The sequence below is a fragment of the Astyanax mexicanus genome, chromosome 25 (genome assembly GCF_023375975.1).
Source record: "Astyanax mexicanus isolate ESR-SI-001 chromosome 25, AstMex3_surface, whole genome shotgun sequence".
NCBI lineage: Eukaryota > Metazoa > Chordata > Actinopteri > Characiformes > Acestrorhamphidae > Astyanax > Astyanax mexicanus.
The window spans coordinates 10,847,834-10,874,878 of record NC_064432.1 but is presented as its reverse complement, the minus strand read 5'-3'; the positions used below and the strand labels follow the sequence as shown (position 1 = coordinate 10,874,878).

General features: G+C 43.3%; 1 protein-coding gene across 2 annotated transcripts in view; it reads right to left on the bottom strand.

Moving 5' to 3' along the window:
* The window catches only part of ndst3 (N-deacetylase/N-sulfotransferase (heparan glucosaminyl) 3), a 186,640-nt gene that overhangs the window by 6,000 nt on the left and 153,595 nt on the right, over positions 1-27,045 (bottom strand). For both annotated transcript variants that reach the window (XM_022681787.2, XM_049472364.1), the window contains exons 8-12: positions 25,659-25,755; positions 20,903-21,026; positions 19,742-19,916; positions 6,012-6,182; positions 2,295-2,404 (exon numbers count right to left, since the gene is read on the bottom strand). In XM_022681787.2, the coding sequence (XP_022537508.2) occupies positions 2,295-2,404; positions 6,012-6,182; positions 19,742-19,916; positions 20,903-21,026; positions 25,659-25,755 (677 nt within the window). The remainder of the gene's footprint in view (positions 1-2,294; positions 2,405-6,011; positions 6,183-19,741; positions 19,917-20,902; positions 21,027-25,658; positions 25,756-27,045) is intronic.

Sequence of the window (27,045 nt, the reverse complement as noted above, 5' to 3'; positions counted from 1 at the left end):
ATATTTTAAAGCAAGTGACCTGTAATGGAGGTGGGAGGAATAAAGTCTCTAAAATAAAGTTTCTGAAATGATCTACTTCTACTGCAGTACAGATTTATACTAACATTACTGGCGTTAATTTACAGGTAAAGTGGATTAACACGGCTAACGTGCGTTACCCATTAGTTTATTAGAATCTATCGTCTATAATATATATCACGATACATATCGATATCGTTTTATAGCCCAGTGCTAGCCCTGATTTGGATAGCGGGTTTGATTGGTCAGAGGTTTGGTCTTTTATAAAAAAGGCCTCCCAGAATCCAGAACATCCGTTCACCATCACCTGAACTATGCGCATAGGGTCTATCTTACTCTTAGCTAACTTACCTTTATGAATATTCTCAATTCTAAACCCCACCTGTATAATGTGCACCTCTCAATCCTGCATAACCTTTCTTCATATGTACTGGGAGTGCCCCCCTGTGGCGAGATTTTGGAACAATGTGGCATCAAGGTTATTGGATCTTGTTTCGGTGGAACTTCTTCCTACCATACAATATCTAGTACGAAGCCATTGACTCTTGATTGAAAGAGACCTACAGTAAAACGTGGTGGTGGTAGTGTGATGGTCTGATGCTGCTTTGCTGGCCCCTTTGGCGGGAAAACCGTAAACCTGGCAACTGCGGTTACAGAGTTCTCGGTCTCACCACAAACAGAACTGCTATGGAGTTTGTTTGTTACCAGTTTAAGACTTCCCTCCCCTCGCTGGACTCGGTGCTAAGTGTGCGATTACTGATTTCACACCTGCAAAAAACAAACCGCACCGAGGAGGCAAACAAACCAGAATCCGTTTTAAACTGACCAAATAGTGCTGGTGTGAAAACACCCTAAAAAATGTAAATACTAATAAAAAACTAATAATATAGAAATAATGATGATAATAGTTAGTATTATTGGCCTGTAGCCTGCTGCTAACCCCGGCTAGCACTGCTGGAGTAGCATTAGCATTACTCACTAACTGAACTGCGTTAAATGCTAGCTCTTTTGCCATTCAGAGGTGGTGAGTATTGTCATTCTGTAGACTGCTGCTAACCCCGGCTAGCACTGCTGGAGCAGCATTAGCTTTACCCGCTAACCACAGTTAAGAGACGAGTATATCGGACTGTAGTCTGCGTGTTTACCATGTTAAACAAGCTACGTGGGACAAAATGCTAGCAAATATCGCCCTGGTTCACCGGAACACTCAGGGTTCCTCAGTGTAGCGCTGTTAGGCGGCATTAGTGGAAATCTGGAAATCTAAGTTCACTGTAAATAAATGCAAGCGCTTAAATCACCCAAAAATACAGTTTTCAGGAGAGAAATCTGTGTAGATTAACATCCATTCTTTTTTTTTTTAAGAATTACAGTTTTGTTTACTCATCTAAGCTTTAAAGGTCTCGACACCCAGTTGTGAGACCTGCTGAATTAGAAGGGAAACATGGCAACACCCCTGTTCCTTACTAGTGTCGCATAAAATGAGCCTTATAATCCGGTGCAATTTATAATGCGAAAAAAATATGAGACAATGCAAAACCACATGATGCACACAAAACAAATGCGATGGCAATTGGAAGAAGAGGAAGAAGAAGATGATACAGATGCTGGAATCTAAAGTCTAAAGTCTTAAATGGAGAACCAATAAAAACTGGGTGCAGAAACACTTAGTCACTTGGTATCTTTGGTGCTAAAAATGTATTTTAAGTGCGGTGAGAAGCAGTAGCAACATCACGAAGTGGGAGAAACGCTTTACCGACGCTACTTTTGTTTTTGGAATACTTCCAAATGAAATTAATTTGACCAGAATATTGAAAAAAAAATTGTGTGTGTGTGTGTGTATGGTTGCATGTGCGAGAGAGTGTAGAGGTGTAAATTTTGGCATGTTGAGTATCGGGAGATAAATGTGCTTCGCTTTGCTGTACCGGCTGTAGAACAGCTCGGAAACCCACTAGAGAACAGCTCCTAATTAAACAGCAGCGAGAGAGCGAAAGAGAGAGCGAAAAAGCGCGAAAGAGAGAGAGGAATGCTTAATGATTCGTACTAATTACAAATTCCTGATGAAGCTAATCCTCTTGTCAGGTCCAATATTAATGGCTTGTAGCTGGATTAGAGCATCCGGGCTCATCTAATTCGCTATTGAAACGTCTAATCTATTAGTCCACCAATCAGACGGCCAAAGAACAGGCGAGGGGGAGGGGCAAGGGGGACCATTTCAGCTTACTGGAATCCGTCATTCTAGGGACATCAAATTCATCATGATGACGCGCTGAACTTACGTGAGCGCCTGCGAGTAGTTGAAGTGTGGAGAAACGCCCAGAAACTTCTGCACCTCGTCCATCACGGCCGCAGGGTCGTTCCGCAGCTGCTGCCCATCGATTATCATCAGCTGCACACACACAAACACACACACACATACATATATGTACAGTATATTTAGGTATCTACATATTATTACCTTATACCTTATATTAGGTGTTTCAATGTTCTACTTCCACAACCACAGGTGTAAAAACCAAGCATCTAGTCGTGCAGACTGCTTCTTTAAACATTACTGAGAAAATATACAATATATATATTGCGATATTAAACAATGCAGGGCCTATGACGTCACCAGTCCCGCCTCCACCACCGCACTCATCGTCACATGTCCGGACCGATCAAGAGCTGAGTCAGTGCTGAGCTCAAATCGAAACCCGAGGAAAACAGCAAAACAACAGTAATCAGCCCTTTAATCAGGCATTTAAACGGCTTTTTAAGGTAAATCAGAGTGTTTTTCTGGGATTAAAATCATGAATTCAGCTGTAACTGGAAATATCTGCGCCGCAAAACTGTGCTGGACTGAGGTGCACAGCTTTCGACACATGTTCATGTTTACAAGAACGTGCCCAACCATGTGGATGGAGGCCATGCCTCCGGTTACCTCATATTTCCCCTTCCCCTTACTGCTTCTCAGGCAGCAGCAGCCTGTCACTCACACAGACACAGAGACAGCGCTGTGTATCTACTTCTATTGTCAAGAATCAACACACTGCACACTGTGTTTGATTTATTTGCCTTAAGAGACATTGCACGTCCTGCGATGTGACTATTGCAGATGTGCACATTGCGATATATCCTGCAGCCCTAAAAGAATGGGTCACTCCCAGGTGTTCAGTGAACTCCAGTGTATCGTGGTACCGTGATAGGATGCAGCACCAGTCGTGAAATTTCCTCACTACTAATATTCCACAGTCAACTGTCAGTGACTGGGAATGGCAGCAAGTGCATCCATCTATCAATTGTCAACCGCTTTATCCATCAAGGGAATAGATAAAGTCCATCCACCCATCGTTAACCGCTTTATCCATCAAGGGAATGGATAAAGTCCATCCATCCATCGTCAACGGCTTTATCCATCAAGGGAATGGATCAAGTCCATCAACCAATCATTAACCCCTTTATCCATCAAGGGACTGGATTAAGTCCATCCACCCATCGTCAACCGCTTTATCCATCAAGGGACTGGATAAAGTCCATCCACCCATCATTAACCGCTTTATCCATCAAGGGACTGGATAAAGTCCATCCACCCATCGTCAACCGCTTTGTCCATCAAGGGAATGGATAAAGGCCATCCATCCATCGTAAACCGCTTTATCCATGAAGGGAATGGATAAAGTCCATCCACCCATCGTTAACCACTTTATCCATCAAGGGAATGGATCAAGTCCATCAACCCATCATTAACCCCTTTATCCATCAAAAGACTGGATTAAGTCCATCCACCCATCGTCAACCGCTTTATCCATCAAGGGACTGGATAAAGTCCATCCATCCATCATCAACCGCTTTATCCATCAAAGGACTGGATAAAGTCCATCCACCCATCGTCAACCGCTTTGTCCATCAAGGGAATGGATAAAGGCCATCCACCCATCATTAACCGCTTTATCCATCAAGGGACTGGATAAAGTCCATCCACCCATCGTCAACCGCTTTGTCCATGAAGGGAATGGATAAAGTCCATCCACCCATCGTTAACCACTTTATCCATCAAGGGAATGGATCAAGTCCATCAACCCATCATTAACCCCTTTATCCATCAAAAGACTGGATTAAGTCCATCCATCCATCATCAACCTCTTTATCCATCAAAGGACTGGATAAAGTCCATCCACCCATCGTCAACCGCTTTGTCCATCAAGGGAATGGATAAAGGCCATCCATCCATCGTAAACCGCTTTATCCATCAAGGGAATGGATAAAGTCCATCCATCCATCGTCAACGGCTTTATCCATCAAGGGAATGGATCAAGTCCATCAACCAATCATTAACCCCTTTATCCATCAAGGGACTGGATTAAGTCCATCCACCCATCGTCAACCGCTTTATCCATCAAGGGACTGGATAAAGTCCATCCACCCATCATTAACCGCTTTATCCATCAAGGGACTGGATAAAGTCCATCCACCCATCGTCAACCGCTTTGTCCATCAAGGGACTGGATAAAGTCCATCCATCCATCATCAACCGCTTTATCCATCAAAGGACTGGATAAAGTCCATCCACCCATCGTCAACCGCTTTGTCCATCAAGGGAATGGATAAAGGCCATCCATCCATCGTAAACCGCTTTATCCATGAAGGGAATGGATAAAGTCCATCCATCCATTGCCAACTGCTTTATCCATCAAGGGAATGGATCAAGTCCATCAACCCATCATTAACCCCTTTATCCATCAAGGGACTGGATCAAGTCCATCCACCCATCGTCAACCGCTTTATCCATCAAGGGAACGGATAAAGTCCATCCACCCATCAGTTGATACTGAGGTGAATCAATCGCTACAGAACTCCAAACTTCATGTAGCTTCAGATTAGCTCAATAACAGTAGATCGTAAAGAGCTTGATAGAATTGGCTTCCATGACCAAGAAGCTCCATCCAAGCTTTACATCACCAAAGGATTGGATGCAGTGGTATAAAACATGTTGTCAGAGACATGTTCACCCTTCTTTGTCTGGCAACCCAATGGATGAGTTTAGGTTTGGCGATTGATGGAAGAACGGTACTTGTCTGACTGCATTGTGCAAAGTGTAAAGTTTGGTAGAGGGGGGATAATTAGTTCCAGTGTTTACATTTTGCGGGAACAGTTTGGGAAAAGCACCTTCCTGTTCCACCATGCAACCAATCAAGGTCCATAAAGACATGGATGAGCAAGTTTGGTGTGGGGGAAGAATCTGACTGGCCTCAACACGTATCACTAAAAATGCTAACGTGGGTCAATGCTAACAATGATAGCTGATATCTGAATCTAACTAGAAGGCAGTGGACTCAGGTGTAACATTCATCCCAGCTCTCATTTGACATCTGCAGGTGAGTCATCAACTCGAGCTTGATTTAGGGCTTGTCAGTATGTCTTTGCTGTCGTAACAGCGGGAAAAGTATGGCTTGCGTGGCTTAAAATGCGGAAAAGGCCAGGTACTAATTCTCTTAATAAATCATAGGTGTTTTTTGGGTGTAACATGCAATATAAGCAAATGCCACTTGCCATTACCTTTAAGAGCCAGATGCACTCTGACTTTGCTGATTGGAGGATTGCTATTTCAATGGTGCAGCTACCTGGAACTGTCCGACGCTTTTCCGCAGAGAAAACCGACCTGATCGTTCATGCTTGGTAATTTTGCATATTGTTGATGTAAAAGTTTGCATAGCTGCCAACAGGCATGCACTATGGGTTTGTGCACTGCTGCATGTACATGAGTGCGCCTGTGGACTATTTACTGCCAAGATAGCAATGAACTTTTCAGTTAGTGGTGCACCTGTGTTTTCCTTGGTGTATTGCCAAGATACACCAAGCAATAGATATATTCAGAAGCACTGTTGCTATTTAAACAACGCATGTGCAAGCCATGAAAATAGACTGTTGGCTGGGTGTAAGATAGCAATTAGCATCGCAACGCACCTTGTGCAAGGTGTACGATGTGTGTAAATGTGTGTGTGAACATGCCGTACCTGGCTGGGTGGGTAGTAGGTGAGCCATCTCTCCAGGTGCGTGGCGTAGAGGCCAGGGATGAGGCAGCGGTTCTGCAACGAACGCAGCTCAGTCGGAGCGTGCTGATTGGCCGAAATCACCTCATAGAAGCTGAAGCGAAGTGCCACCCGATCCTCGTGAGCTCTCTGGTGCTACCAAGGTAACAAGGCAACAGATTACTATTACAATGAAGGAAGTAAAACCCAAACTTATCTTTCACTGCATTTCAGGTCTTAAAAGGTCTTAAAACACTCTTTTACGTGTTAGTTTTACACATTCTTCCTACAAACATGTCTTAAGGTGTTCGACAGTACGGGGTTTTCATTACCACTCTCTCTTTCTTCCTCTTTCTCTCCTTCTCTCTCTCTCTGTCTCTCTCTCCTTCCCTCTTGGGTCATTTTGCTACTCCCATTCCCATTTGCATCTCCCATTCCCTCTCTCCCTCTCTCTATGTCTCTTCTTCTTTCTCTGTTCCTTTCAATTTCTCTTTTCCCTTATGTCTTCCTTTCTCTCCTTCTCTCTGGCTCTGTTCCTCTTTCTTTCTTTCCCTCTCTTACTTTCCCCCTCTCAATTTGTTCCTTTTTCTCTCTCCCTCCTTTTCCTTTAACGTTATACTCCCTCTCTCCTTCCCTCTTTCACTCTCCTTTCTCTCTCTACTTGTGTCTCTCTTCTCTTTTACTCTCTTGCTCATTTTCTTCCTCTCCTCTCTCTCTACTTCTATTTCTATCATCCTCTCTCTCTCCCTCACCATCTCTTTTTTCTCCCTCCCTCTCTTTGTTTCTCTCTCTCCACTTCTCTCCCTCGCTCTTTTTTCTATTTCTCTGTCCCTCTTCTTCTCTATCTCCCTCCTTGTGTCCCTCTCTCTGTCTCTCTCTCTCTCTTTCCTTCTCTAATTCTTTTCTTCCATCTTGGTTCCTTTTTATCTTACATTATCTCTCTTCCTCTCTCCCCCTCTCTCTGTCTAGTCTTCTTTTACTGTTCCTTTCTCTTTCCCTTTCTCTTTTCCTTTCTCTCCTTCTCTCTGTCTCTGTTCTTCTCTCTTTCTTCCCCTTTCTTTTTTTCACTCTCTTGCTTATTCTCTCCCTCTCCTTCTTTCTTCCCTCTCTACACCTCTCTTTTTCTATTTTCTTTTTTTTTCGCTCCCTCCTATTCCTTCTACATTTTACTTCCTCTCTCCTTCTCTCTTTCTCCCTCCCTCTCCTATTGTTTCTCTCCCTCTTCTTCCCTCTTTCTCTCTTCCTTTCCCTCTGTCCCTCTCTCCTTATCTGTCTCTTTCGCTACCCCCTTTCTGTCCTCCTTTATCTTCCTCTCTCCTTCCCTTTTTCTCTCTTCCTTTCTCTCCTTCTCTGTCCCTCTCTCTTTCTTTCTTTCTTTCTCTCCCTCCCTCTCTTTGTTTCTCTCTTCTCTTTCACTCTCTTGCTTATTCTCTCCCTCTGCTTTTTTTCTCTCCCTCTTCTTCCCCCCCTTTCTCTCTTCTCTTTCACTCTCTTGCTTATTCTCTCCCTCTGCTTCTTTATTCCCTCTCTACGCCTCTCTTTTTCTATTTTCTTTTTCTCGCTCCCTCCTTTTCCTCCTATATTTTACTCCCTCTCTCCCTCTCTCTATCTCCCTCCCTCTCATTTTATTTCTCACCTTCTTCTTCCCTCTTTCTCTCTTCCTTTCTCTCTGTCCCTCTCACTCTTTATCTCCCTCTTTCTCTACCCCCTTTCTGTCCTCCTTTATCTTCCTCTCTCCTTCCCTTTTTCTCTCTTCCTTTCTCTCCTTCTCTGTCCCTCTCTCTTTCTTTCTTTCTTTCTTTCTCTCCCTCCCTCTCTTTGTTTCTCTCTTCTCTTTCACTCTCTTGCTTATTCTCTCCCTCTGCTTTTTTTCTCTCACTTTACCCCTCTATCATCCCTCTTTCTCCTTCTCTCCCCCTTTCTCTTCCTCTCTTTTCTTCCCCCCTTTCTCTCTTCTCTTTCACTCTCTTGCTTATTCTCTCCCTCTCCTTCTTTCTTCCCTCTCTACCCCTCTTTTCCTATTTTCTTGTTTCTCGCTCCCTCCTTTTCCTTCTACATTTTACTTCCTCTCTCCTTCTCTCTTTCTCCCTCCCTCTCCTTTTATTTTTCTCCCTCTTCTTCCCTCTTTCTCGCTTCCTTTCTCTCTGCCCCTCTCTCTCCTTATCTCCCTCTTTCTCTACCCCTCTTTCTATTCTCCTTTATCTGTCCCTCTCTCTCCTTATCTCCCTCTTTCTCTACCCCTCTTTCTATCTTCCTTTCTCTCTTTCTCTCCCTCCCTCTCTTTGTTTCTCGCTCCTCTTTCACTCTCTTGCTCACGTCTTTCCTCTCCCTCTACCCCCCTTTCTATCCTATTCTCTCACGTTTTCTCCCCCTTTTTTCCTCTCTTTTCTTTTCTCTCTTTTTTACATCATTACTAGCTCAAATCATGAAATGCAGGAATAGATGTTTAGTACATTAATAAATGAAATAAATGAATTTAGGCAGATAAAACATCAGATAGAACAATCTTGGATCCAATCAAATAAAAGCCGATGCAGGAAATGCTGGAAACACTGCATAAATATATAGATATATAGACTAAAACAAGCATTTTTTTTTCTCTTGTTTTGTTTCGATCTTAGATCTTAGCACGTTCTGCCCAAGCCCAACCCGACCTGTCCCACAAACTGTTTTTGTGAGCCCAAGCCCAATTTACACGCCACATTTTTTGAGTAAGTAAAGCGTTAAAAATAAGCTTTTAAAAATCATTTTCTGCCTGTTTGAATGAGGGAAATCCACTCAGAATGATGTTAATTAACATTGCAACACTGAAGAAGCATACACTCTAAAAAACAGAGGTACGATATGAGTACTTTTTTGTACTCAAAGGTCCACTTTCCATAATTGTCCCCTCAAAGGTACAATACTGGTCTTTACAGGGTCAGATTTGTTCCCTCTGAAGTACAAAGAAATTTCTAACAGCAATAAGTACAAATTTGTACCATTTAACCAGCCAAAGGGTACATTCAGTATTCTGTATCACTGTACCAATAAACAATATATATTTTAATTGCACATTTTTTATTTAAAAGCCAGACAATTTTGGATCATCAAGTTTTTGAGCCATATTTAGTTGATGATAATGTTTATAATCTTTATAATCCTTACTGGCACAAAAACCATGGGTACAAAAAAGGACTTTCACTGAAAGGTACTTTTTTGTACCTCAATATAAGGTACAGCCCCAGCGACAAGCTTTGTACTCTTTTAGGTACAAATCTGTACTTACTTTTCTTAGTGTGTAGACCTGTTACTAAAGAAAAATGTTTATTAAGAACCAAACTCCCCGTCTACTTTTATATAATTAACAATGTTTTAAAATATAAAATACTTTTTAAAAAACACCAATAAGGCACAATGCACTGCACACTTATTAAACCAAAATAGACTAAGACCAATAACAAAATTTACTATGACTTTCCTCTACTCAAATATAATTAACAATGTTTAAGAATATAAATTACTTTCTGAAGAAAATATATATATATTTTAGACATATAGCCTTATTGCAACACATAAAACAACAATAAGGCTCTTCCGCTTGGCCGCTTGTAGCCTTATTGTTGTTTTATGTGTTGCAATAAGGCTATATGTCTAAAATATATATATATTTTAGACATATAGCCTTATAGGTGTGTGCAGTGATCACTGCATTTCCAGAGCTGGGGGATTCTAACATTCTAAACTGTGCACATTTTTTAAAACACAGTTGATTTGTTACTTAACTACGTTGTGATGTTGTTATCACGTCATAACTTCATATAAAATAAATATAGCATTAAAAATCAGGGTCGGTTTCAGCAGAGAATCTAAGCTCTAGTTTCTTGCTCCTTTCACATACATTTCTGGACAAGCTGAGAGATACAGAACCATTACTGAAAGCGGGAAAAGCATATGGACTAAAGCCAGAGAGTAAAATTACCAGTATTTAAACTAAAATATTGGGTCAACATTGTAGCCAATGAAGCCCAACATTCAATGCCCAACACTTGGGTAGAAGGCTTTATAAGAGCTAAAAGAGCGACTCTTTGCTGAGTTATGTCAGTTGGTTTCATTTTAACTTTTTTTGGTCATTATTTAATTGGCTAAGGACTGCCCTAATGTGATGCTATGTTAAGGCAGAGAGGAAGCTGTTATTAGGGCTAGTTGCAGCCCTTATAAAGGGTTTATAATGTTGGTTTCATTGTGCCAGTGGCAGTGCATAAATTGAGTAGCCACTCCCATCTCAGTCACTAATTTGTCCCCACAATTACTGCCAACAAAACTGCCAATGTTCAAAATCAGGAATCAAATTTTAGTAATAAAAAAACACAACCAGATCAGATTACAGTTCTGCCAGTCTTTACCACACACACACACACACACACACACAGACACACAGACACACACACACACACACACACACAGACACACAGACACACACACACACACAGACACACACACACACACACACACACACACACAGACACAGACACACACACATACACACAGAGACACACACAAACGAGCAGGGGAAATAGGATCGAAAGCTCTCTCTCTTTTCCATGTTCTCTCTGCTGGTAATAATCACATGCTGAGACCTCCTGAGGCTCACTGTTGATGAGATTTCTCTCTCTTTCTTTTCTCTCCCTCTCTCGCTCTCCCTCAATAGCTCTCCCTCTCTTTCTTTCTCTCTCTCTCTCTCTCTCTCTCTGTCTCACGTGAGCGGAAGTGAGCGTGTGTGTGCATGCCGGGTGAGGGAGCGGGTGTTTGGCAGTGTGTCGAGTGAGTGAGTGAGTTTTTCTAAACTTTTCTATTATTTCTGGTTCTGCTAATTGTGTTGGTGGGGTTGTGGAAGTGTTAGGGAGGGTGTGACTTAGTGTTTACCGTCGTTATGGCGGCTCCCGGGGGAGTTTCCCCGCGGCTGACTTTCAGACATGGGTGTAAGTGTTTCCCGGATCCCTCTGTATCAGTGGAGGATTGTTTGGTTGCTGTCAGTGCAGGAGTGGGAGCTAGGAATATTAAATCAGCTTCCAGAATGAATAAAGCCATCGTAGTGTTTCTGTCTGAAGTGGAGATGGTGAATAACTTAATAGAAACAGGTCTCGTTATTAAAGACGAGTTTGTGCCGGTTCTGGCTTTGTCCAGCCCGTCTAAACGCGTCGTGCTGTCTAACGTTCCACCTGTAGCTTCAGACGAACTGTTAAAAAACATTCTGGAGAGATATGGTAAAGTGGTCGGTTCAGTGAAGACGATTCCTCTCGGCTGTAAGAGCGCGGAGTTTAAACATGTGCAGTCGTTTCGGCGCCAGGCGTCTGTTATATTAAACCCGCGGCATGACCCTTTAAATGTCTCTGTGTCTGTACCGGTGGATGGAAGGAGCTGCACTTTATTTATCAGCTCTGAGTCCATGCGGTGTTTTCTGTGTCGGGAATTTGGTCATATTAGGCAGATGTGCCCCCAGAATAATGCCACTGACTCTGGTGCTCAGCTGGGCGATTCCGGGGTATCCGGCGCGGGGGGGGATGCCGGGGCCGCGGAGGAGCCCAGTGCTGAGCCCAGCACTGAGCGCGCAGGTCCGGCTCCTTCAGCGCGCGAGAGCGAACCTGGAGCCGTACCGGTGGACTCCGTGCGGAAGAGTAGCGCGCATACTGATCCGGTAACTGATCGCGCAGCTCCCGCTGACCCGGAGCGCGAGAGCGGGGCTGGTGCAGTGTCTCTCAGTGACGCGAGCGCGGTTATTGTTCAGTCCGCTGAGGATCAGTCTCAGGCCGGGGGGGTTGAGGGTGATCCCGGGGATGGTGGTAATGTTCAGATGGAGGGAGCGCAGGAGAGCGATGCCCCCGGTGAGGGAGCTCAGCTGGGTCAGTGTAGTGCTCCTTTCTCTGAGCTGGACCTCGGGTCTGTGGTGGGAGAGTCTGATATGGAGTGTGAGGGAGTGGATAGTGTGTTAGATGAAGGGGATGTGGGTGCTTTAACTGATTCTCAGGCTTCAGTAGAGTTCAGCTCTAGTTCTAGGACTGCACTGTACTCACTTACCCAGATTAATCAGTTTTTAGACAACACTAAAGGTCAGCGTAAACCCAGCATCGAGCGTTCTTTCCCAGATTTACAAATGTTTTTGGCTTCATGTGCTGTAGCAATGAGAAAAGCAACCCTGGAAGAACTAGATCAACAAAAACGATATAGGCTGAAGAAAATCGTAAGCACTGTTAAAGGAAAACTGCACCGTAAATAAAGAGTTTAATTTATCTGTATGGTTTACGTTTTTTTCCATATTTTGTTTTGGTTTCTAAGCACCATGGCTTGCATTAAAATAGGATCTTTAAATGTTAATGGCTGCCGTGATGCTATAAAAAGAGCTACTCTGTTTGAGTATGTAACAATCAAAAAAGTTAACATTCTCTTTTTGCAAGAAACTCACACCGATCATGATAATCAGTTGCAGTGGGAAGCTGAATGGAAAGGCCGGGCCTTCCTCAGTCATGGATCATATAATAGTGCTGGAGTTGGTATTTTAATTACAAATGCTACCCCTGGGCTTAATACCACTATGACTGAGATCATTGCAGGGAGGTTATTAAGGCTTGATGTGGAAATTAAAGGACTCCTTTTCACTCTATTTAATGCATATGCACCTACTGTTGGTGTAGACCGTTGTGCATTTTTTAGGACAGTCTCCGAGTCGATTAAAGCTGTTTCTCCTGGAAGAGTAATAGTCTTGGCTGGTGATTTTAATTGTACTGTTACTCCTGATTTAGACAGGAATCATGGGGAACCACATCCACGGTCAACAGCTGCCCTTAAGGCTGTTATTGATTATCATGGTTTAATTGATGTGTGGAGGGAGGCTTTTCCAATGACGAGACAATATTCCTGGGTGAAAACAAGTGTAAATTGGATTTCAGGGGCTCGATTGGACCGGTTCTATGTGCAGAACAGCAATAAGACCAGATTTTTTGGTAATTCTATCTCTCCTTTTCCACTATCTGATCACCACTTTATTTCTGTCTCTGTGTCACTCTCTTCTGTAACTGAACAACGGTTATACTGGCACTTTAATAGCAAATTATTGCAAGACCACTTGTTCAAGCAATCTTTCACTTTTTTCTGGGAGGCTTGGAGAGAGAGAAAACATCAGTTTGTTTCCCTGGCCCAGTGGTGGGACATTGGAAAGTCTCAGATCCAATGTTTTTCCCAAAATTATACTGCTCAAAATGCGAACATGTTTAAGTGCAAGATGGAACAACTCGAGAAGGACATTTTAAAGTCCAGTTGCGGAGTGGATGGCTCAAGTGATCCAGGCGGCACTGAACACATTGAGCAGAAGAAGATTTTGCTTAAAAATCTGCTGGAGGAGCGTGGCCGAGGAGTTTTGGTGCGAGCGCGTTTCACAAGGCTCAACCAGATGGATGCTCCATCTTCCTTTTTCTTCGGCCTGGAGAAAAAGTCTACAGAGAAAAAAGCCTTCCTTTGCTTGCGGTTGCCAGATGGGAAAGAGACTGTGGATAGACACGAGATCATGAGACATGCATCATTGTTTTACCAGGATCTTTTTTCTGCTGAACCTTGTGACCAGGCAGCCAGGGAATGGTTGTTGAGTGACCTGCCTCATCTGTCGGATGAGGAAAGCTCAGTGTTAGAAGGCCCATTGTCGTTTGAGGAGCTCACGGCCTCTGCATATGCACAGTCTGATGGCAAGGCCCCGGGACTTGATGGACTGACTGCAGAATTTTATAAAGTGTTCTGGCCTCTGCTCGGTCCAGACTTACATTCTGTTTTCTTGGAAAGCATGGAAGTGGGTCTTCTTCCTCTTAGTTGCCGGAGAGCCATAGTGACCCTGCTGCCCAAGAAGGGTGACCTTAAGTGCTTACAGAATTGGCGTCCAGTTTCTCTTCTCGGGCTTGATTATAAAATTCTGTCTAAGGCTTTGACTATCAGGCTTAAAAGCTGTATAGCGTCAATTGTCCATAGTGATCAATCATTCTGCATTCCCGGGCGTTCTATTTTTGACAATCTTTTCCTTATGAGGGATTTGTTCAGACATGCAGAATTGGAGGAGATGAATATTGGAGCAGTATCGTTGGACCAAGAGAAGGCGTTTGATAGAGTGGATCATCTTTACCTATTTGACACTCTTAAGGCCTTCGGGGTTGGCCAGGGTTTCGTCTCTTGGATTAAGCTGCTCTATACAGATGTTTATAGTCTGTTGAAAATTAATGGCCGACTCTCCAAACCGTTCAGTGTTAGCCGTGGCATTCGGCAGGGTTGTGGTCTGTCTGGGCTGCTGTATTCTCTAGCTATTGAGCCTTTGCTGATAGCATTGAGAAAACAGCTCAGTGGGATAGCGCCTGTAGGATCATGTGCTGCAGGCGTGGAAAAAGTAACCCTAAGTGCATTTGCTGATGATGTCACAATTTTGATAAAAACTGATGAAGATGTTGCGGGGATGGCGACATGCCTCCAGATGTTCCAAGCAGCAGCCTCAGCAAAAATTAACTGGTCCAAAAGTGCTGCATATTTAATGGGTCAGTGGCAGGATCAGGCAATTCCTTCACTTCCCCAGCAGTGTTCCTGGAGATCAGATGGACTGAAAATACTGGGCATTTACTTTGGAACTAAAACCTTCATGAAAAAAAACTGGGAGGGAATGGACGACCGAGCTATAGGCAGGCTACAACGATGGAAGTGGATTCTTCCTGACCTGTCATATCGGGGACGAGTGCTTGTAATTAACAACTTAATAGCTTCTATGCTATGGCACCGTTTGACAGTTCTGGATCCTCCTATTTCTATGGTACGAGGTATCCAGAAAGCTTGCATTGACTTTTTCTGGCATGGGTTCCATTGGCTTCCTCCTGGAGTGCTATATCTCCCTCTGGATGAGGGAGGTCAGGGACTGATACAAATTACTGATAAGGTAAAGGCCATGAGATTACAATCAGCCCAAAGACTGCTGTATCATGATGGAAGTACTCCATGGATTCAGTTTGGACTAGCAACGCTCAGGACAATGGGGGGGCTGGGCCTTGATAAGGAACTGTTTCTTATGTCTCATGATGATGTAAAGAAAATTGCCGTGCCGGGTTTTTATGGTTCTATGCTTGATGTTTGGGGTTCATTTACTGTGGGAAGGAAAGATGGGGCTCATTTTGGGTTGGATGAACCCTTATTTTCTAATCCCCTTTTTAATTGCAATGTAAACTGTTTAAGTTCAACCGCTGCTGCTTTTATCAGAGCGAAAGTAGTCAGGGTCAGGGATACTGTGGATCTGGCTGTGGGGAAATGGCGATCAGCTGCTGAAATTAAAGCTGCTGTCGGCCTGAAATCTGAGCGCTTGGTTAATTTCCTTTTAAATGCAGTGCGAGGCTCATTTTCTCAGTCCTATCAGACTTTTTTATCCAGTTGTTTTGCTGGGGAGCCTGACTCTTTGAGTTTTCCGGAGCTGGATATCACGCCAAATGTTTTTAAGGGGGAGGAGAGTAGGGTGGGCTGTCTTCTCTCTTCTGAAGGGTTACTGAACATATCTCTCTCTAGCGCTGGGAAGAGGGCACTGTACCGGAGTTGCGTGAAATCTGATTTTTTCGCTGTGTTGCAGGGGAGGGTGGACTCTAAATGGAGAACTTGTCTTTCAGTCCCTGATGAGTTGAAACCGTCATGGAGGCTTTTGTATAAGGCTCCTCTGCCTAAACGCTCTGGAGATCTTCAGTGGAGGGTGCTGCATTGTGTTTTACCTACTAATACACACGTTTCTAAAATCACTCCAGCTGTGTCTCCTCAGTGTTTATTCTGTCAGGCTCCTGATACTGTGTTCCATGCATTTATAGAATGTACCAGACTGGCACCACTTTTTGAACTTTTAAATCAGGTACTCCAAGGGGTGGGGTTGACATTTACAAAAGTTCTGTTTATTTTTGGGTGTAAATACACTAAAGCTAACAGTCTTAAATGTGTTTTTGTTAATTTTTTGCTGGGACAGGCTAAATTAGCCATTTGGAAGACGCTGAGAATGAGGTCAGAAGGCAGGATTTGTGATGTTTCAGCACTGTTTAGAGCTCTGGTGGAGTCTCGGGTTCGAGCTGAGTTCTTGTTCTATCAGAGCACACGAAATGAATTGGAGTTTGAGATGAGGTGGTGTATTGCGGGGGGCTGTGTACTGGTGGAGGGAGGTGAATTATTGTTTTCATGGTAATCCAAACGATTATCTCCTTTAATTTTTGCGTAAAGGTGTGTTTGTGATTATGCATAACTGACGTTTTTAATAAAGCGTTTTTAAAAGTCAAAAAGTCTCTCTCTCCCTCTCTCTTTTTCTCTCTCCCTTAATAGCTTTCCCTCTCTTTTTATCTCCCTCTTCTCTCCCTGCTTCTTTCTTTCTTTCTTTCTTTCTTTCTTTCTTTCTTTCTTTCTTTCTCCTCTCTCTAATCTGTCTCTCTCCCTCTCTCTGACTTTCTATCCCTCTCTTCCTTTCTCTCTCATATAATCTCTCTCCTCTCTTAAAATGTACAGTCCTTCTCTCTCTTTGTATCTCCTTCTCTTTCTGTATGTCTCTCTGCCTGTCTGTCTGCCTCTCCTTCTTTGTTTCTTACTGTCTGTCTCTCTTTCGCTGCCTCTCCCTCTTTGTTTGTTTCTGTCTCTCTCAGCCTCTGCCTCTCAGTCTCTCTCGCTGCCTTTTCCTCTTTGTTTCTATCTCTCTGTCTAAATGTCTCTGTCTATCTGTCTCTCTCTCTGCCTTTCCCTCTTTGTTTATCCCTCTTTCTGTCTGTCTGCCTCCCTCTCTTTGTTTCTGTCTCTCTCCTTCTCTATTTCCCTTGCTCTCCTTTCCCTTTTCTGTCTCCTTCTCTCTACCCCACTCTATTTTTCTTTCTTTCTTTCTTTCTTTCTTTCTTTCTTTCTTTCTTTCTTTCTTTCTTTCTTTCTCCCATTTAATATCTCTCCCTTTTCTTAAAATGAGTTCTCCCTCTTTCTTTTTCTCTCTCCCGTGCTGAAGTCTGGAGGCTATAGAATGATTGTAGTATGAATATAGAGCAGTACCTAGCAACAATGTTTAACCCACTGTAACACACTGTAACACACACACACACACACCCCTGCGCTTGCAGTAGGAGCTGAGTGTAAGAGCTTTAACAGGTAAAGTGTGTGTGTGGTAATGTTAATCTAATGTGGCATCGACTTTCCCTCCTGAGTGTATCGATCCCCTCCTTAACCAGCCTGTCTTTAACGCGTGGCTCGAGATTACAGTCCGGCTCTGTTAAAGACGGGCTGAAGAAGCCTGACTGTAATCTGCAGCTGTACGTTAAATACAGACTGAAGAAGCCGGACTGTACTCTGCAACAAGACGTTAAAGACGGGCTGAAGAAGCCGGACTGTAATCTGCAGCCGTTTGTTAAAGAAAGGCTAAAGGATCCGGCCTGTAATCTGCAGCCGTACGTTAAAGACGGGCTGAAGAAGCTGGACTGTAATCTGCAGCAAGACGTTAAAGACTGGTTAAGGATCTGGACTGTAATCTGCAGCCATACGTTAAAGACAGGCTGAAGAAGCCGGACTGTAATCTGCAGCAAGACGTTAAAGACTGGTTAAGGATCTGGACTGTAATCTGCAGCCATACGTTAAAGACAGGCTGAAGAAGCCGGACTGTAATCTGCAGCCGTACGTTAAAGACCGGCTGAAGGATCCGGACTGTAATCTGCAGCCGTACGTTAAAGACGGGCTGAAGGATCTGGATTGTAATCTGCAGCTGTACGTTAAAGACGGGCTGAAGAAGCTGGACTGTAATCTGCAGCTGTATGTTAAAGACCGGCTAAAGAAGCCGGACTGTAATCTGCAGCCATACGTTAAAGACAGGCTGAAGAGACTGGACTGTAATCCGCAGCTGTATGTTAAAGACCGGCTAAAGAAGCCGGACTGTAATCTGCAGCCATACGTTAAAGACAGGCTGAAGGATCTGGACTGTAATCTGCAGCCGTAAATTAAAGACAGGCTGAAGGGTCTGGGCTGTAATCTGCAGCCGTACGTTAAAGACAGGCTGAAGAGGATGGACTGTAATTTGCAGCCGTACGTTTAAGACGGGCTGAAGGATCCAGACTGTAATGTGCAGCCGTACGTTAAAGACGGGCTGAAGGAGCCGGACTGTAATCTGCAGCCGTACATTAAAAAACGGGCTGAAGGATCTGGACTGTAATCTGCAGCTGTACGTTAAAGACAGTCTGAAGAAGCCGGACTGTAATCTGCAGTCATACGTTAAATACAGGCTGAAGAGGCTGGAATGTAATCTGCAGCTGTACGTTAAATACAGACTGAAGAAGCCTGACTGTAATCTGCAGCAAGACGTTAAAGACGGGCTGGTTAAGGATCCGGACTGTAATCTGCAGCCGTACGTTAAAGACGGGCTGAAGGATCTGGACTGTAATCTGCAGCCGTACGTTAAAGACGGGCTGAAGAAGCCGGACAGTAATTTTCAGCCGTACGTTAAAGACGAGCTGAAGAAGCCGGACTGTAATCTGCAGCCGTACGTTAAAGACGGGCTGAAGGATCAGGACTGTAATCTGCAGCCTTACGTTAAATACAGGCTGAAGAAGCCGGACTGTAATCTGCAGCAGGACGTTAAAGATGCGCTGAAGAAGCCGGACAGTAATCTGCAGCAAGACATTAAAGACGTGCTGAAGGATCTGGACTGTAATCTGCAGCCATACGTTAAAGGCAGGCTGAAGAAACTGGACTGTAATCTGCAGCAGTATGTTAGAGACGGGCTGAAGAAACTGGACTGTAATCTGCAGCCGTACGTTAAAGACAGGCTGAAGAAGCCGGACTGTAATCTGCAGCAAGACGTTAAAGACTGGTTAAGGATATGGACTGTAATCTGCAGCCATACGTTAAAGACAGGCTGAAGAAGACGGACTGTAATCTGCAGCCGTATGTTAAAGACCGGCTGAAGGATCCGGACTGTAATCTGCAGCCGTACGTTAAAGACGGGCGGAAGGATCTGGATTGTAATCTGCAGCCGTACATTAAAGACGGGCTGAAGAGGCTGGACTGTAATTTGCTGCCATACGTTAAAGATTACAGTCCAGACCCTTCAGCCCGTCTTTAACGTCCAGCTGCAGATTACAGTCCGGCTCCTTCAGCCCATCGTTAAAGTACGGTTGCAGATTACAGTCTGGCTCCTTCAGCCCATCGTTAAAGTACGGTTGCAGATTACAGTCTGGCTCCTTCAGCCCATCGTTAAAGTACGGCTGCAGATTACAGTCTGGATCCTTCAGCCCGTCTTTAAAGTACAGCTGCAGATTACAGTCCAGATCCTTCAGCCCGTCTTTAATTTACAGCTGCAGACTACAGTCCGGTCCTTCATCCCTTCCTCAACGTACGGTTGCAGATTACAGACCGGCTTCTTAACTAGGTTGTCTTTAACCTCTGGCTGCAGATTAAAGTCCAGATCCTTTAGCCTGTCTTTAGCGTACGGCACTAAGCGGACACATTATTGGAAACATATCATGAGCTTAATGGGTTTACAGCACATACAGATGAAGCCAGAAAGTGGTGAGTGGTGAGTGGATTTCCTACACCTTCAAAGACACTTGAGACTGGAAAAAACTGGTACAGGAAGAGTTATGTCTGGCTGACCCACATGGCAACAGCGCCTTTAGAAGTTTGTGATGAGTACAGGCCTGAAATAGCTCTACTGTGATTGGCTGGAGGCTTACCTGGTACCAGCTGTAGGCTCTATCAGAGGGGTTGATAAGCAGTGTGAGGATCTTGGCTTTGGGCAGCAGTGCAGCGGCTCTTTTGGGCGTGTCTTCTGATGGGAAGTAGTTGGCGCTCTTCTCAAACAAGAAGTCTGTGCTGACGTTCGACGGTACGGGGAAAAACTCCATGTACCTTAGAGAGGATACAAACAAACACAGTTTAGGACACTGGATTTTGGGGCAGATTCCTAGACAGAGATTAGGCCTAGTTTTTAGCTACACAGGATTTTGAATGGAGTTTTCCCATTAAAAGAAGTATAACTTCTAGGACTAGGTTTAATCCAGATGATCAGATGATTTCTTTTGTTGAGGTAGGGGCAGGTCCTCTGTACGACTTTCCTATGAAAAGTTCTTCTAAGTGGGCTTATTATTTAGATTTGCACGATATATTACCATAAATATTGGACCTAGAAATCGACTAGAGATTTGATATATTATTTTTAGGAGAGATATGTCCTCAAGCAATAGGATCAAATAGATATCTGTGGAATATTCCTTTGATTGCAAGAAAACAAACCATAACAAGGAGATGTTCCATTCCCCCAGTAATGGAAGAATGGATGAATATAGTCAATGAAATATATGTAATAACAATAACAAATTCCATTTTCTATTAGGCTGCAGATGTCAAAATTTGCAAAACTATGGTCAAAATGGACAATTTACATGAAGAATGAACGACCAGATTTAATTTAAACACAAACAGAATAAACTACTACCCAGTTCCTTGTTGTGGATACATCAGTTGCGTCCTTCAAATCCCTCTGAGCGTGGGCTGTGTTTCTGGGCTGTATGTGAAGAATCAGTTTGAATTTCAGTTTGAAACAGCCTCTTTGATGTAACAGCCGAGAAATAAAGCCCACCGAGGATGCAGTCTACAATTTGGAATGCCGCTAGTGACCCTAGTGAGGTGCTTAAGAACGCCAACAGCACTGCTGTGTCGGATCCACCACCCAAATAATAATTTGGGTGGTGAAGTACGTAGCGGTAAAGATACAGGACTACAGTCTGCATTTATAGATTTATATATAACTAAAATGGATAATAGTTGTAGAAACAAGGAGGTGGTGGTCATGCAACACGAATATCCGTCATTGCGGAGCACTGGCGCTTCTTTACCAGTCGATGCCTTTGTGGTAGTTGTTGGTGTTGAAGAACTGCACCTCCTCGAAGGTCCTGGAGCTGGGGAAGCTGCTGGAGATGGAGGGATGCATGAGAAGGAAGAGGTAGAGTGCGGTGGTGCCTGGTAAGGAGAGGGAGGGGAGGAGACAAAGTGATGAGACTGTGCAGAGATAACGATAGCGTAACATGTACAGTTCCCGCAGTCTGGAAGTCACACGTGGTGCTGGAAGATAGCGGCGGAAGCTGGAGAAAGAAGGACAGGAAGGATGCGCTGTGATCAATACTCTATTTGCAGCATAGATTTTTCAGCATGTCTGTGTGTAAGCGGGATCTGTGTACTAGTCACTCGAGCTGCTGCCGAGGTAGAAAACGGCTGTGGCTGGTCTGTTCGTGTTCACGTTGTAGCATGACGATGTTAACCAGCATAGTTCAGATCACTTTAGCTACCTATCTTAAAGGAGAACCCCGGTGCAAAATGGATTTTGGGTGTATTAAAACGTGATAAAAGTACTTTCCTTTGTTGAGCAGCACACCTTCTGGTATGGGCATGCCTTGCACCTACATACAAGTCGCTTTTTACACCGTTCTTCAGGCTCAAAGTAGCTCCACACCTCATTGGTATAATCCGGAGAGCCCTGGCATTTAAAACAAGGCATTTAGCAGTTTATTAAAAGCCACAAGTTTACATCCAATGGTGTAGGTGGTGTCGATGCAGTAGATTACGCAGCTATGGTTAGCAAACCTTAGCTGAAGCTCAGTGATTACCTGTTCAATAGAAAAATAGCCAGTTCGCCTGGTTCAATGGCTGCAGCAGGCTCTTTGCATGCTGTTGTGTTCTATACCTGGCAAACCATTGTGAGGACATGGGACTAGTGGAATGGTGGTGGGAGGATTTGGAGGTAAAACCCACACAGACTGTAACGTATCACACAGTTCAAATGATAAATAGAACAAAATACTGACTAAAGATCTGCTGACAAAAGCTGCTGACAAGAACATGTTTCCTTAATGGTCCTTTAATTAATAAAACAGAAAAATATCGCAGCAACAGCAAACAACTATGTCTCAGGCAGATACAAGATGTTGTCTCATTAGACACTGGGTCTTGCCACAAGAGGGCGTAAAAGTGATTACCCCCACTGTCCTATAAAATGTATAAAATGGCTGTTTTCTCAGAGGCTAGTTTTGTAAAGGTAGTGTACCTCCTGGTGAGAGATTGTTGACTGCAAGTTAGATATGCCTCTACGATGCACTTAAAGCCATGTTGCCCAGTTGACAGGCTTTGAGGGGGCGCATCATAGGACCTTAGATCGTAATATTTCTTTGTTTGCCTTGTTTTCTTGTTTGCAGACCTGGAAACACTCTTTGATGGTTTTCTTACAGATGTATTTTTCATCTTTTGTAAGTTTTGCTCCCTTTTATTCTGTTTTGGTAGCAGGGACATATGGTAGTTTTTTGTATTTTGGTTTCTTTTTTTTCAGGTTTAGGTCATTAGGTTAGGTTGTGGCTTGACCCTAGACCAGGTTGTAACAGAGATGCTAAATTTGTAGAGGTAGTGTACCTCTTGGTGAGGAATCAATAACTCATAGACATGCCTCTAAAATGCAATTGACATGTTGCCCAGTTGACCGACTTTGTGAGGGGCTGCCCTTAAGCAAGATGGTTGATTTAACATGTGTGGACGAGCATTGTCCTGTCATCACCACCAATACGAATTTGTCACTTATACCACCAATACGAATTTGTCCTCATCACTCGTCACTGAAGATGACCCACTGCCATTCGGAGTCACTCCATGACATTCTGGCACGACACTATTGCAGTCTATAGTGACGCTGACATTGTGTCGAGGGCATTCGTCATAACGGTTTTTAGCATGTTGCCCTGTGTCATGCAGCCATCTGCCAATGGTGCTGGCACTAACAAACCTGACCTGGAGAGAGATTTACGGATGTTCCTCCCTTTGATGATCATGAAATACATCCTACTTAGGCCGGCTTGTCTTTAATGTTTTGCTACTTTTTTTCCTGTTTTGGTAACAGGGAGTATTTCTGCATTTGGTTCCTTTGTTACAGGTTTAGTTAATTTGGTTTGCAGTTGTTTTTCTGTTGCAACTTGACCCTGGACCAGGTTGTAACACAGAGGCTACTTTTTTTTTTTAAAGGTAGTGTACCTCCTGGTGTGAGATCAATAACTTTTAGACATGCCTTTAGGATGCAATTGACATTTTGCCCAGTTGATAGACTTTGTGAGGGGGTACCTCATTGGACTAAGAGAAGCAAGATGGACGTTTTGGCGAGTATGTGGATGAGCGTTGTCCTGTTGGAACTGCACACTAGAGTATGTGCTTAGAAAAGGTAGAGGCACTGGTTGCAGGACCTCATTAACACAGTAGTGGGCTAGTAAAGTGCCTGTTTTAAAGACCAAAGGCCATGACACTAGGACTTCTGTACATGTCACGGGTGACAACAGAACCATTGATCTTACAAACAAATTAGTTGGTCATCTCCACCAAGAGGAGGTAGTCATTTGTCTTTCATCACTCTTAACTGAAGATGATCCACTGCCATTCAGAGTCCCTCCATGACAGTCTGGGACAACACCATTGAAGTTTACTGACACTGATATTGTGTTAAGGACAGTCATAGTAATGTTCTTTGGTATGTAGCCTTGTGTTGTGCAGCCGTCTGCCAATGGTGCTGGCACTAACAGGTCTGACCTGGAGAGAGATGGTTAGGGCTCTTCCACTTTTATGTACTGCTCAGGTCATCAAACTGTATCGAATCCAGTTTCTCTTAGGGGTGTCTTTAGTTGGAATTCTTCATATGAGAGGATTCAAACATGTGGCTGCATATTTAGATGAGCTGTTTGTCTCTTTCTACATGTTTACATTTTACTTTCAGTTTCAGACAGATTCAAACTGAAATACTGGTGAAAGATCGCTTCCTGCCTCCACCAGTCTGTGCGGTATGTGTGTGTGTGTGTGTTCTTGTGAAAGTCAGTATACATGTGTATGTGACAGAGAGGGTGTGAATGTGTGTGTGTGTGTGTGTGTTACGTGAGTTTGTGTTGGTGCAGAAAAAAAAAAGAAAGTGTCTAACAAGAGCAGCAAGAGCTGACACCAATCACACTGCTTTAGGTAGACAGCACACACACACACACACACACACACACACACTCTCTCTCTTTGGACACACTCTACATCTTTTTCACTTTCTCTCTCTTTCTCTCTCACTCTCTCTCTCACACTCTTTCTTTACTTCTACCTTGCTCGTTCTTTCTCTCTCTCTCTCTTGTGCTCACTCTCTCTTTCTCTCTCTCCCTCTCTTTTTGTGTCTTTCTTTCACAAACCCGCTTTCCTTCTATCCCTCTATCCCTGGTATTTCTTTCTTCCCTCTTTTTCTCTCTTCCTCTCTCTTTTGTGTCTCTCTGTCTGACATTCTATTTCCTTCTATTTGCTCTTTCTTTGTCTCTCTCTCTCTCTCTCTCTCTCTCTCTCTACCTGTTTCTCTCACTCTCTCTCACCAGTGCTGTCTTTCTTTCTCGCTCCCTCCTGCATGCTCTCTTTCTTTCTTTCTCTCTCTCCCACTTGCTCTCTCTTTCTCTGTCTTTTTGCGTGTCTCTCTCACACTCTTTTGCCTTCTATCTTTCTATCCCTAGTCTTTCTCTCTCTCCCCTCTCTGTCTTTCCCCTTTTGGACTCTCTCTGTCTCTCTCTCCCCCTCTTTCTCTCATTCTCTCTCTTTCTCTCTCCCACTTTCTCTTTTTCTTTCTCTCTCCATCTTCCTTTCCTACTCTCTTTCCTTCAATCTAGCTCTTTCTTTCTTTCTTTCTTTCTTTATTTATTTCTCTTGCTCTCTCTTCCTCTCTATCTCTCTTTTATGTCTCTCTTTCTTTCTCTCCCTCCTTCTATTGCTCTTCTGCTGATACACTTTATTCCTCCTGCTTGCTTCTTTTTCTTTCTCTCTCAATCTTTCTTTCGCACTCTCTTTCCTTTGATCTTGCTCTTTCTTTCTTTTTCTTTCTTTCATCCATTTTTCTTTACTCTCCCCCTCTCTATCTTTCTTTGTGTCTCTCACAAATTCTCTTTCCTTCTATATTGCTGTTTCTCCCTTTTTCTCTCTTCTGCTCATACATTCTGTGCCTCTCTTGCTCTATTTCTCTCCAACTTTCTCACTTTCCTTCTCTCTCTCTCTCTCTCTCTCTCTCTCTCTCTCTCTCTCTCTCTCTCTCTCTGGGGCGAGTGTCTGTATTGTTCTTCTTCAGTGAGTCTAATGCCTCTGGTTGTACTTTCATCAGTGCCAGCTATACAAGGTGAGATGTGATGGGGGATCAAGGGGAACAACTGACTGCGTGCACACACACACACACACACACACTTGCCTTGAATCTTTGCAGCACCAAATTTGACAAATATCATGTTACTAAAGACAGTAGAGAATGAGCACACACATAGTTTTAGTATATTTGTAAGACAGGACTCCATAAGGAACCTCTACAACTTCACACACAGCCGTCTGCCAATGGTGCTGGCACTAACAGAATTATAACTAATGGAGGCCGTCACTGCTCACTAAATGCCTGCAATTGCATCTGTTCTCCCTCTCTGGGTCTTCCAGATCCATCATGTTGTTGGTACATGCCTTCTTTCACCCGCTGCCACTAATAACATGCTATTATAAGATCCGCCTGACTGGTTTTTTTATTAATAATAATAACAACATTATTTCAGTCAAATGATATACTGTAATTACCTGTTTTCTGGGGTCCAACAACCATAAACTTGGGGAGTCTGTCGCATGTCTTCTCTTTAGACCAGATGTCTTTGTGTCTCTTGTCATCACATGGGTTCTGCAGCAACACAGACAAGCCATTATCTATCATCAATCAATACTTTAAAATGATCAATTTCTCTGATTTTATTATGCATAGGTACAAAAAAATCCAAACCTGCATTGCCCTGTGTGAAAAAGTGATTGCCCCCTAAACTTAATGACTGGTTGTTCTACCCTCAGCAGCTACAACTGCAATCAAGCGTTTGTGGTAACTTGTAATGAGTCTTTCACAGCACTGTGGAGGAATTTAGTTCCACATTTCTTTACAGAATTGTTGTAATTCCACCACATTGGAGGATTTTCCAGCCAAAACCTCATTTTTAATTATTCAGGACAGGACTTTGACTAGGCCACTTCAATGTCAAAGGTTCAAAAGTGGACCTGCTGGTGTGTTTTGGGTCATTGTCCTGCTGCAGAACCCAAGTTCATTTCAGCTTTATCACAGCAAGTCTTCCAGATCCTGAAGCAGAAATCAGCCCCAGACCGTCACACTACCACCACCATGTTTTACTGTAGGTATGTTCTTTTTCTAAAATAAAGTGTTACTTTTATGCAAGAAGTAACGAGACACACCTTCCAAAAAGTTCAACTTTTGTCTCGTCAGTCCACAGAGTATTTTCCCAAAAGTCTTGGGGATCATCAAGATGTTTTAATGTTGTTTTACCTCAGCAGTGTTGTTTTTTTTTATCTTGAAAGTTCTTTGGATGTTGCTGTAGGTCTTTTGTGACCTCTTGGATGAGTCGTCGCTGCGCTCTTGGGGTAATTTTGGGTGGCCGGCCACTCCTGGGAAGGTTCACCACTGTTCCATGTTTTGACCACTTGGGGACAATGGCTCTTATTGTGGTTCTTTGGAGTCCCAAAACTTTAGAAATGGCTTTATAACCCTTTCCAGACTAATAGATCTCAGTTACTTTCTTTCTCATTTTTTTGCTGAATTTATCTGGATCTCGGCACGATGTCTAGATTTTGAGTATCTTTTTGTCTATATCACTTTCTCAGGCAGGTCCTTTTTAAGTGATTTCTTGATTGAGAAAAGGTGTGTCAGTAATCAGGTCTGGGTGTGGCTGAAAAAAACAGATTTATCAGGTGTGATAAATCACAGTTAAGTTATGGTTTAACTGGGGGGCAAACACATTTTTTAAACAGGGTCATGTGGGTTTGGATTTTTTTTTCTCCATTAATAATAAAAAAACATCATTTAAAAAATAGCATTTTGTAATTACTTGTGTTGTCTTTGACAAATATTTAAATTGCTTGATGATCTGAAACATTTAAGAGTGACAAACATACATTAGGTAAACAAATA